This window comes from Erythrolamprus reginae, chromosome 2 (genome assembly GCF_031021105.1).
Source record: "Erythrolamprus reginae isolate rEryReg1 chromosome 2, rEryReg1.hap1, whole genome shotgun sequence".
Classification (NCBI taxonomy): Eukaryota; Metazoa; Chordata; class Lepidosauria; order Squamata; family Dipsadidae; genus Erythrolamprus; species Erythrolamprus reginae.
The window spans coordinates 206975543-206987929 of record NC_091951.1 but is presented as its reverse complement, the minus strand read 5'-3'; the positions used below and the strand labels follow the sequence as shown (position 1 = coordinate 206987929).

Genomic DNA, 12387 nt, shown 5'->3' with positions numbered 1-12387 from the left:
CATGCCCGCAGAGAGGGCTCTGCATGCCACCTCTGGTACATGGTTTGCCATCACGGCTTAATTTGGGAGGGGGAGGCGGTTCTATTTTTTTAATTTATGGAGAGAAAAATATTTCCCCTTCCAGCTACTTAGCAAATAGAAAGACTCTAGTCTGGATAGGAACATTAGTTGATCAATCTATGGAACATTCAAATACAGTGGTGCCTCTACTTAAGAACTTTTCTAGATAAAAACCGAGTGTTCAAGATTTTTTTGCCTCTTCTTAAGAAGCATTTTCTACTTAAGAACCCGAGCCTGGAAAAAATTCCCAGGAAATTTGAGAGTAGCAGGAAGGCCCAGCCAGTTTCCTGCCATTCCCCCTTTAATCCCGGCCATCTCGGGCTTTTCTGGGCTGCCAGAGGAGCCTTTCGGTGGCGCTTAAGGAGGCTTTGGCAGTCCAGAGTGAATGAAGCATTTTCCTATCTCTGGGCATTTGGAAAGAGAATAAACCTCTGCCAGTGCCCAGAGAAAAGAAACACTCCCTTCGTTCTGGGCAGCCGAGGAGTCACCACAGCGAAGGAAAGGCGCCGGCTACAATGCAAGCGAGAGGAGAGGGGAGCCCTTCAGCATGGGAAGGAAGAGGCAGCAGGTAGCAGCAGCAGCAGCAGCCAGTGTATGGGAGGCCGCCTCATGCCGGGTGTATTGGACACGCGTGCTCCTCCTCACACCTCAGAGTCCCCCCCTCTTTTTTTAAAGCCTTAAAGTTTTGGATTTTTTAAATTCCCCTCACCTCACCTTCTTCCTTCCGCAGAGATTGTTCTCCTCCTCCTCTTCTTCTTCCTCCTCCTCCCACCCAAATTCCGAGCTTTTATTTCTTTCCTAATGGGTTTGCATCCATTATTTGCTTTTACATTGATTCGTATAGGAAAAATTGCTTCTACTTAAGAACGTTTCTACTTAAGAACCTGGTCACGGAACGAATTAAGTTCTTAAGTAGAGGCACCACTGTAATATGTTACTGAAAGAAAGTTCTGGAGACAGTAGGTTTCCCCCTTCCCCCACCAACCACTGAGCATGTTTTAAAAGGGATTTCGGCAGCTGGCTTCTATGCTTATCCCTTTTAAGCAGGTTGGGCAAACATCTGGGCTGTTCCCAAAGCCCGTCAGACTAAAGGAACTAAAAACCACCATAGGGAACCAAGACCCTTCTCCTGCCACTTTCAATGCCTTAAAATCTTTAGCCATCCCTCGTTCTAACTTTTTTATTTTATTTTAGGTTTTGCGCTGCCTTTGCAGGGCTGTGCTTGCTGCTTTCTATTCCTCGTTGGTGAGAGGCCAACTCATTAATGGGGGACCACAGAGAACTGAGGCAACCGCCTCATCTCAGTGCGTCATCAATTCTCCTGGGCATCATCCAAGTGGAATCAGAGCTCCATTCTCATGTGGCTGGGATGTCCGGACTCATGCTCGCGCCTACGCCAGTTTTCCACATCTGCACAAAACTTTCACAGATGCTTGGGCCTAGCTGAAAGCATCCAGGAAAGATTCCCTCAAGTTGCTGAGAGTGGGAGAATGAGAAATACAGAATTCAGAACTGAGCTTCTGAAGAAAGGGAAAATCTCCAACATGGGATGCAGTGTCACACAGCAGGCTACCTCCCCAGAACTTAAATATAGCTTCTCTTCTCTGGTTTCCTCTTTGACATTTCTCTGTCCAGCCCAGCTAAGCAGGCGTCACTCTAATGACAGCTCTCTCTAAACTCACCAGAGGGACTTGCCAAAGAAAATGGATGGAAAAGAAAAAGGGAAGAGAGACTGTAGCAACTGGATTCGGGAAACCATGGCAAGAAATCTCCATTTTCTTATTAATATAGAGATAGTGTATTTATTCAGAAATTAGATATGCGGAGCCCAGCTGGCTCATGCTCTAGTAAGCATGCGGTGTATAGCTGAGTCTTTGTGGAATTTTTCAGTTGGAAAATAGTTAAGAATCATGGAATGGAAATGAAACCGTAATGGCATAAGCCACATGGGCACAAATCTAAGCAAGAAGGAAAATTAGCTCTTGTTACAGAGACTTGATAGTGTCTCAGGCAGGGACCGGTCTACATCGTCACAAATGGAAACTAAGGAAACTGGACAATAAGCAAAGCAATGAGTAAAATCCACCGAGAGGGTTTTTTTTAAATGCACCAAATTCTTAAATAGGTTTACTGACACGTATTACTCGCATTCCCGCAATTTCCTTCTAGGTTTGTGCATGAGAAGTTCAGCAATGATTAAAGAGCAAATGTATGTATGTATGTGTGTATGTATGTATGTAACATGTTTTTGCTGAATTGAAAATGAAGGGAGACTATTCAATTCAGCAAAAATATGTTACACATACAAAATATAGTTTGTCGGCTATGAAAAAATTAACTGCCTTGGATATGGCCCTGGGTTGAGCCGAGAAGCAAAAGGAAGCATTAAGCTCCTCTCATATTTGGATATGATTTGACAGAAAACACACACACACACACACCCATCCATCTATATTCAAGATGTAGATGGAAAGCAAAATCAAAAGGACAGCCCCAAAGCAAGCTTAATCTCCAATCCTCACCCCACCCTTCCTTCCTAAATATCCCGATATGTAAACTTCAATTCCCAGAATTCTCAACAATGGGTACTCCAGACATAACCACACAGAAAAAAAAATCCTTACTGAATTCAATTGAGATTTAATCCCAAGAAGACATGCAAGGAATAAATGTTCCACAGATCCTTCCATGATTCATAGCTGATGGAACAAACTCTCCAAGTTCAGGATATATGATTGTATTCTTCTCTTGCTTAAATTTCAGGCATCTACTGTGTTCTTTTGTTCTCCTACCAGTACTTGCAAAATGGAAACCTGGGCATATATGCTATTTGTGCTCAGCATTTTGCCCAGTTTATAAAATTGCATCTGCAGAAGTGGGCTCTTGACATATCAATTTATTTGTCAAGAACCACATAGGCTTCCTATAATAAATTAACTGCATACACAAACAGAGGCTTGCTTGTGTTGTTCAAAAAGTTGAAATCAGTATCAGACATTTCTTTAAGAAAAACCACAGACAATGGGGCCCAGTATGGCGTGGGAGGATCGAATTCTCACCGCCTATCTAGTTACGTGGAGCAGCCTTAACTCCTCATTTTCGGGGAATGAAGAATGAATAATGCTGCAGCTTAATGCAGGAATCTGAAAAGTATAAGGAGCCCAGTAGGAGGGTCAGCGTTACTAGTTCTATAAATCTAATTAGGGAAGAGGTCAACATAGACAGCAAGTTTAGTTAAAGTGTTGGCCCAGAAACCATATAAAGATAAGGTGAGCTAAGTTTAGTTATGGTGCCAGTTTTTTTGCTTTTAATATTTTTTATTGAACATAGGTGTAGTTTTATCTCCTGATTAAGGCACCATGGTACAAGATGGGTGGCTGTATAAATACACAAAAACCAGGAGACAATGAGTTCTAGTCCTATCGTAGGTAAGAAAGCCAGCTGGGTGAATTTGGACCAGGAATTCTCTTTCAGCTCAGCTCACTTCACCTCACAACATTTATGTGGCAAAAATAAGAGGAGGAAGGAGTGTTAGGTATGTTTGCTTCCTAAGTTATACAGTATATTAAATAGGATGGGATAGGATAGGATAGAATTTTATTGGCCAAGTGTGATTGGACACACAAGGAATTTGTCTTGGTGCATATACTCTCCATGTACTCAAAATTAGAATTATTATTATTCTCTGTTCACAACAATGTGAAGTTATAGCTGCCAGTTTTTTAGTTAGTGTTCGCTTTCATATGTATTGAAGTTCTTCCCCCAAACCCAGAATGTTGTAATGCATTAGTGTAGCATCTATATGGATTGAAGCAGTGTGGCCTTTTGCAATGGACAGATGGAAATTTAGTTAATGTGCAGATTTACTAAGTGACATTCAAATTTTTTTCAGATTGTTCATGTCTGTCTGTCTATCTATCTATCTGTCTGCCTGTCTATCTATCTATGAATACATGTACATGTATGTATAAGCACACACACACATATATATGTGGGGGTGTATAATGGGGTGAGCTCCCATTACTTCTCCCAGCTTCTACCAATCTAGCAGTAGGAAAACATGTAAAAAATGCAAGTAGAAAGATAGGGTGGGAAGGTAACAGCGTTCCATGCACCTTTGGCGTTTAGCCACATGACCATAGAGACCATCTTCGGACAGTGCTGGCTCTTTGGTTTTGAAACTGGGATGAGCACTGCCCCCTAGAATCAGGAACGACTAGCACATATGTGCGAGGGGAACTAACTGATGAGAGCAAAATAGCCTGAAATACCGGTAGATCTATACTAGTCTCCCTTCCTTTTCATTATCAGCAAAAATATGTCACAAAAATATATTACTTTAAATAAAATGTCAAAGAAGAAAAACATGCATTGAGTGATTATATAAAACAATTAAATAACAACTAACATGAACAACAATTAATGCAAATTAAAATTGGACTATTTTTTAAAAAAATATTTTAAATAAAGTTTTATTAATTGTCTACTATTACATTTATTTAAAGCTTAATGAACATCATGTTGTCTGGGTTATTATACAATTGGAATTTATTATATGTATAGCGAATATAAAATTAATGTAACTTGAACAGAATGCTGGCAAGGAAAAGCATTACATGGTTAATTTCTACAAAAGATTGAGGGGATAGTGGATAAAGATAAAACCTGACAATGGCCTACAACTGGAACAATTTAAAAAAATGAAAACTTGATCTTGGGGTATGCAAGATCAACCATTTGAACTAATGCAATCACAGCCAGAAATGAAAAATCATTGCATGATTCAAACTGAAGATTGTGCAAAGACATAGAAGAAACAATACTGTATATCACATACACAGCTTGTGAAAGAATATAAATGATGACATAATATAGTCACCAAAATGATTCATTCAAACATCTGTAGCATGTACCCCTAATGAAAAATTGGTGACAATATATAGTTGAAAAAATAGTCAAAAATGAGCAAGTTAAAATATTGTAGGATTTCCAAATAAAGTCTTGGCTCATAAAACACCAGATAAGACTCTGATTGAAAAGAAGAAAATGTGGATAATTGATGTGACAGCATCAGGAGAAAGTAGAATACAAAATAAAGAAATGGAGAAGATCACAAAGTATCAAGGTTTGAAAACTGAAACACAGATTACGGCATAAAGCAGCCGAGGTGATCTCAGTAGTTATTAGCACCCTGGATGCCATACCAAAAACTTTTGGGCACACATATTATACCAATACATTACAATATCCTAGGTTTTTGAGAAGAACGTGGTGCATATGAAGACCAATACCAGCTAACGAATTGGCAGCTGTGACTTCATGGTTTCATTGCGATGATACAGTAAATAAGTTTAAACATAACTTATTTCCTTTCAATCTTCATATATTTGTGATCTTTTCTTGCAGTAAATCCACACTTGTTGGCCCTGGTTGCTCAGCCAACATTCCTGAGTTGTGTGGCCCACTTGTCACCAAATGTGGAAGAACACCATTGTTTTTCTTGTCAGGTGACAACTGATCTGGTATAGGTAAAGTGGTATGACAAAGTAACAACAATGGTGCATTGGAAGATCTGCAAAACAAATTCCATTTATCTTCAAGCAGAACCGTTGGGATCACAAAATAAACAAAGTAATGAAGAATAAAGAAACTAACGTGCTTTGGGATTTTAGAAACCAAACGGAGTACTCCTTTACACATAAACACCCCACTCTTAACAACTGAGAAAAGAAAGACAAAAAAAGTCTGGATAGTAAATACTGCAGTATCCAGAGACAGCAGAATGGAAGAGACAGAATCACAGAATACCAGAACCTGTAGAATGATCATGGCAAAAGAAAGCAAAGAGAGTTCCTATGGTAATGGACACCTCGGTTACAATCCCAAAATATAATAATAATAATAATAATAATAATAATAATAATAATAATAATAATAATTATTATTATTATTATTATTATTTATTAGATTTGTATGCCGCCCCTCCCCGAGGACTTGGAGTGGCTGACAAGTAAAAGCATCATATACAAATCCAATATTAAAACAGTTTTAAAAACCCTTATTAAAACAAAATCATACATATCTGAACAACATCCTCAGCACTGAGAAAATCACCACCACTAAATTGCGAAAGACGGCTTTACTTGGAGCAGTGAGCACCCAACCCCCATACCTTCAATGCTTGTCTATTCTGATCCTTGAGAAGGACTAGATAGGTGGACAAAAATGCCAAAATCCAGTCCAAGCATCTGGCTGATGATGCAAGCAACTATAATAATTATCAGGAGTCAGTGGGGTCTCTTATGAGAGGGGTAAGAATTTGAAAACAGGGGCACCCACTGAGGAATAGACTCCTGTGGCAATTGTGTGTCTTCAGACGTGGGTTCCACTTGTCTTTGCCATCGGTTCGCATCACAACGTTTCACGCACGCCCTCCCCTCGTGCAATTTCACTTCCATGCATGCTCAGAAGGTGGGAGCTGATCAGCTGTGCTTCGGGCAAAGGTCAGTATTAACCCAGAGGTGGGAGGGAGGGCTCTTTTTCAAAGTGGAGAATAAGGAGAAACCATCCAAACACAGGAAAATTTGGCAAAAATTCAGGAAAAAAAGATGGCGGTGTGCACAGACCGGCATGTAGGTTGGCAAATTTATGTTTGTTTTATCTTTGTTTTGTTTTTTGCTTTGTGTGTGTGTGTGTGTGTGTGTGTGTTGTTGTTGTTTTTCTTTTCTGTTCTGTATTTGTCTTGTCTTCTTTTTACTGTTAAAAATTAATAAAGATATTTTTTTTTTAAAAAGAACTGGATCTGTGACACCAATATTATGTCACTAGCATGTTGCTAACAGTTCGGGTGATGTGACCTGAACCCGTAGGAACCCACCCCTATGTGTCTTCAAGTCAGTGTTGACTCCAGGCGACTCTGTGAACTAGGCCCTGCAGTTTTCTTGGCAACATTTTAGGAAATGGTTTGCCTCAGAGACAGTGACTGGCTGAAATGGCTTTGTGCCAAAGGTAAAATGGTACTTTCTGGTTTCCCACCTCCTGCCTTAACTACTATGCCAAGTTGGCTCTCACCACGAATAGCACTGCTCTGCATATGCTGAGATCAGAGAGAGTCAAGAGACCTGCCTTGACTTCACTTCTGGTGACTTCACAATATTCCATAATTCTTTAGGGTTTGTTTGTTTTTTTACTTTCCCCCAAGTACTCACCGGGCTGGACTCTGCATAGAGTTTTCCAGATCAGCCCAAGTGGCTAGATGCTGTCATCTGCTATGATTACATTTGCCTATGGCACCAGGTCTTGACAAAAGCATCACTAATCTGCTAGGAAAACAGAAATAATAGCTGCCAGGGTAGAAGAGTGAAACCTTGCTGTTTGGGTTTTTTGACGGGAGGAGTAATGCTTTATTTTGGGGTAGGGTTTTTCTGTACATCCACATATTTCTAGTGCTTCCCGTACTCTTGATGTTCATGGGAGTATAACAATCACAACAACAGTCACTGTTGGTTGAATTGGGCAGTTATATAAATTTGTTTAATAAATCAATAGTCATTATATCTGCTGCTGCCATGGTGTGTGAGTGCGTGTATATAATGGATTTTTAATGTTCAAAACTGGCCGGAGTCACTGTATGTGAGTTGGGCGCCCATATAAATAGGTTTAATAAATAAATAAAACGATGCTGGTTAATTATGACGAGGGTTGCAGCGCACGTAACCTGAAGAGACATAGCTGAGGCAACCTGAACTAAATGTTTACCATCCCTGGTTTCTATGGGTCTCCAGTTACAGCACATAAACATGTCACAGGATAGAGATATGGTATATTCATATCCACAGATAGGGGAACAGAATGCTTTTTGGATTCTGTTCAAATCCGATGCTGAAAGAGACAGCTTTATTATTTTCTCTGAAGAACCAAACTTAAGAGACAGATACCAGATCAAAGAAACCAGATCTTGTATAGTGCCCCCTCCAACCTTTCAGGCATCAGGGATTGGTTCTGTGGAAAAACAATTTTCCACAGATTAAGGGGCTGGCTGTGTAGTTTCACATGCTAAACCTACCCTGTTTCCCCCCAAATAAGACATCCCCTGATAATAATCGGCCTTTTGAGGGCATGGCAATAAGGCCAAGCACTTATTTCACAGTTCAAACAAATATAAGACAGGGTCTTATTTTGGGGAAAACATCCTGCCCAGACGCAGATGAAGCTTTGCTTGTTCGCGTGGCCTGGTTCTTAATGGGCCGTGGACTGGCATCTATGGCCTGGGAATTGGGGACCACTTGTTTAGATCACAATTAAAACTATCCGCCTCTCTGACCACAGAGCCAACACATGAACTTGATTATCTGCCTGCAGATGTTTCATTACCCAACTAGGTAACATCATCAATGTAGTTAGTAAATATGGGGCTTGCTTCCTATTTATATACATTAGTTTGCCCTGCCACTGTGGGTAGGACTGTGGCTTTCTCCTTCATTAGGAAATTGCTTTTAGGAAGCAAACCCTAAACTCACTATCACTGAAGTTGTTAACTAGTTGGGTAATGATATATCTGTAAGCAAACCATCAAGTTCAGAGAGCCCCAAGTACTGCAGAGTTCAATCCTAAACTACAAATATATTCTTCCATAAATCCATGGGTTTGGCCCGCTTGGGTACAAGGCTGCAGGAATTCTAAGCTTATCCTTTATCTGCCTGTGACCCCCTAATGTAACCCACTATGTAGTAAATCTCACATAAAAGTATTACAGGTACTTAATATCGTAACATTCCGGTACTGTTTAAACACCCTAATTACATCTTAGGCAAGGCAAAAAAAGAAACGTGATGGAAAATTGCACATATTTTCAAAGGCATATTAAGAAAACGGAGGGAATCAGGAAGGAAGGATCAAGAGTTACCCCAGAGGGGGGAGAGGGTAGGCTATGATTGACCACCTGCCCAAGGGACAGATACGACTTTCTCAAGAGGGACAGAGCCAGTCAGATCTTATGGCAGATGGTGACAGGCAGACCACTTGGCACAGGGCCCAGAGATTTTCCTGCTCAATATGCACGCAAAAAAACGGCAGTGCTTCGCTAAGAAAGGGTAAAGCCAGCAGCCACAAATACCAACAGATATGTTCCCGTCTTTGTGAGACAGATACATTTCCCTCCTCATGAATGCTGTTCCTTCCAGCCAGGGGACAAGACAAGGAAGGAGTTCCAGGACCTCAATGGGCTTATTTCCAATGAATCGTGAGAGCAGCCAAGTTTGAATGGGCATTTAGTGGCACGGAGGGCACCAGAGAACTTGCAACGCTCTAACCAGAATAAAAAGAATTCACTGTATCTCCTTTGCTGTCTATGCCACTTCTCAGCATATGTTTCAGGTAACAACATACCAATCATGGCATATCTTGGCTCTGTTAAAAAGTGCTATTGCTAACATGTTGTAAGCCGCCCTGAGTCTAAGGAGAAGGGTGGCATAAAAAAACCGAATAAATGAAAATAAAAAATACAAAAAACCCAGTACAGCAATACACAAGAAAGACACTCAGAAAAGGACTCAGTTCTTTTCCGTAGTTCAAGAGTTGGCTGCCTTGCTCAGATGAGCAACACAACCCCACTTTGAACAATAATGTTATCCAAAATACCAATGAAAATGATTGCGCTTTAACAACTGTGCTTCACAACTCAACTTTTTAGCGTTCGCTGAACCACCAGCAGAGACAACTTATAGCTTGCTTTACAAGACCATAACTGAAATGGTTTAGTCCCAGTGTCCTTTTGTATCAAAGACTATAAATAAAAAGTAACCACAATCCAATAAGATAAATGGGGCTGGATAGTTTATTAATATTAGTCCATCAGATGATGGGTGGCTTATAAATAAATCTATCTGTCTGTCTGTCTGTCTGTCTGTCTGTCTGTCTGTCTGTCTGTCTGTCTGTCTACCATCTATCTATCTATCAAAAAATTGCAATTTTGAAGGACTCTGGATAGTTTATTAATATTAGCCTGTCAGATGATGGGTGGCTTATAAATCTATCTACCTACCTACCTACCTACCTACCTATCATCTATCTAAATACTGCAGCAATTCTGAAGGACTCTGGACAGTTGTGGTTATACACAACACTGCTTGAGATGGAGTTTACAATAGAAAACTTTTGGGGGCTGCCAGAAACAGCATTGAAATTCACAATGACCACCAGAGACTCCGACCAGGATCTTCAAGAAAGAGACTGAAATGGGTCTCTCTCCACTTCTTGTTATCCTTCTAGCCAGGTGGTCCTCTCCACAATACCCAGAACCTTTCCGAGGCCCATTTTGGGAAGCGGACTCAATAAAAGCTTGAGGGAGGCGGAGAAGGGGAGATTCTGCTCCCTCCCTCACCCTTTGCCCAGGAAGCCAGCTGTCCGCAGACCCCCGTCTCCACAAACATCTGCCACAAGCCACCCGGCCGCAGGCTCCCTCCCTCCTTCCGAAAGCTCCCGAGGCCGAATTGACCCACCTCACCGACTTGGCCAACAGCCGGTGCCGTTTAATGTCTTCCTCGCTGAAGGAGAAATGCATGTCCACCTCGACGGCACGTTGGTGAGCCGGCGGGAGCCCGAGGAACCGAGGCGACGCGAAGGCCTTGGCTGGCATGAAAGAGCCCGAGGGAGAAGCCGCGCATAAGACGAAGAAAGGCAGCCCTGGAGATTCGGCGCCCGAGCCTCACAAGTCGCCCGGGTTTCGGAGCGCCTGTCGCGGTTCCTGAAAATCCCCAACGCGCCCGGCAGCGCCTGGGACTTCACGGGCTGGAAGAAGAAGAGGAGGGGGAGGAGGCGCGGGCCGTGTTTGGGGCGGAGGGGGCGGAACTGCGAGCTAGAAAGCCCGGCGCTGGAGCTCAGGGTAAAAGTGGCCAGAAGGCGCAGAGAGGGCGCGGGACTCCCGGATCTCGCAAGGCGCGACAGCCTTTTTGGCCTCCCTCAGGAAAAGCTGTTCCCGCGCTGCCCGCCGCTTGAGGGTGCTGAGGGGAGAAAGTTGGTCAACTCGAGACGGCGCGTGTTCTGCCTACGGAGGCCCGTCCCCCCGCCCTCCCCCTGCAACTTGAGCGTGGCATCCCGGAAAAAGCGCTCCTGGTCCGCCTGATTTCCTTGTTCCTACTTGGAAACAAAATCCCCTGGTGGGACCCCTTTCTTTCGACCCAGGTTCCACAGCCAACTGTAACAGCCAAAGTTGAATATGGAACTTCTCCGTTCTTTTGCTTTACTTGTTCTTTGGATACCGAGCTGTGTACAGGTCTTGTCACCGCACCTCAAGAAGGATATAATGGAACTGGAAAAGGTGCAAAAAAGGGCAACAAGAATGATCCAGGCAATGGAGCACCTCCCTTATGATACCAGGTTGCAACGCCTTGGTCTCTTCAGCCTTGAAAGACGGTGTTTAAGGAGCAAATTGATCAAAGTGTATAAAATCATGCATGGGATAGAAAAGGTGGATAGAGAAAAATTCCTTTCTCTATCACACAATACTAGGACAAGGGGGCACGCCCTAAAGCTCATAGGTAAGAAAGTGTGGACAAATCAAGGGAAATATTTCTTCACCCAGAGGGTCGTTGGTTTATGGAATTCACTTCCAGAAGAGGTCGTGACAGCTATCAGCCTGGATAGCTTCAAGGCAGGATTAGACAGATTCATGGATGCCGTGTATCAGTGGTTATTGAAACGGATGTCCATGTGCCGCCTCTATGTTGGCTGTGGCAGGCAGGATTCCCTTGAGTACCACTTGTTGGGGGTCAGAGGAAAGGGAGGGTCTTGCCTTCTCTTTCTGCTCAAGATCCCCATGGACAATTGGTGGGCCACTGTGTGACACAGAATGTTGGACTCGATGGGCTTTGGCCTGATTCAGCCTGGCTCTTCTCATGCTCTTATGTTCTTATGAGCTTAAAATGCCACTAAGCATGTGCAGACGTCACTGCTCCCTACTTATAGCAGTGGTTCTCAACCTGGGGGTCGGGACCCCTTGACGGGGGGTGTCAAAGGACCGTTTCACAGGAGTGGCCTAAGACCAGGGGAAAAGACACATTTCCCATAGTGTTAGGAACTGAAGCTTCTATTCTGGCGCCTTGGGACATATTTTTACAATCCGACCAATCAGGCGTTTACAGTGGGGGTGTCCCTTTGACCTCTGTGCAAATCAGCTTAAAGTTCTGTTGGGAGAATCAGCACTAGACTTATGGTTGGGGGTCACCACAACACAAGGAAGTGTATTAAGGGGTCGCGGCATTAGAAAGGTTGATAACCACTGAGTCTTATAGCAATAGCATTCAGACCCCTGGTTCCCAACATGGGGCT

General features: G+C 42.7%; 1 protein-coding gene across 3 annotated transcripts in view; it reads right to left on the bottom strand.

Annotated features, from left to right (window-relative positions):
- PDE4A (phosphodiesterase 4A) overlaps positions 1-12387 on the bottom strand; it is a 358167-nt gene that overhangs the window by 89345 nt on the left and 256435 nt on the right. Inside the window, exon 1 of one of the 3 annotated variants that reach the window (XM_070741478.1) lies at positions 10560-10826. The exons of 1 other annotated variant lie outside the window; for it this stretch is intronic. In XM_070741478.1, coding sequence (XP_070597579.1) covers positions 10560-10696 — 137 coding nt within the window. In that variant the 5' untranslated portion in view covers positions 10697-10826. Of the gene's footprint in view, positions 1-10559; positions 10827-12387 lie in introns of those variants that run through there. One more of the 3 variants, XM_070741480.1, reaches the window with a different exon arrangement.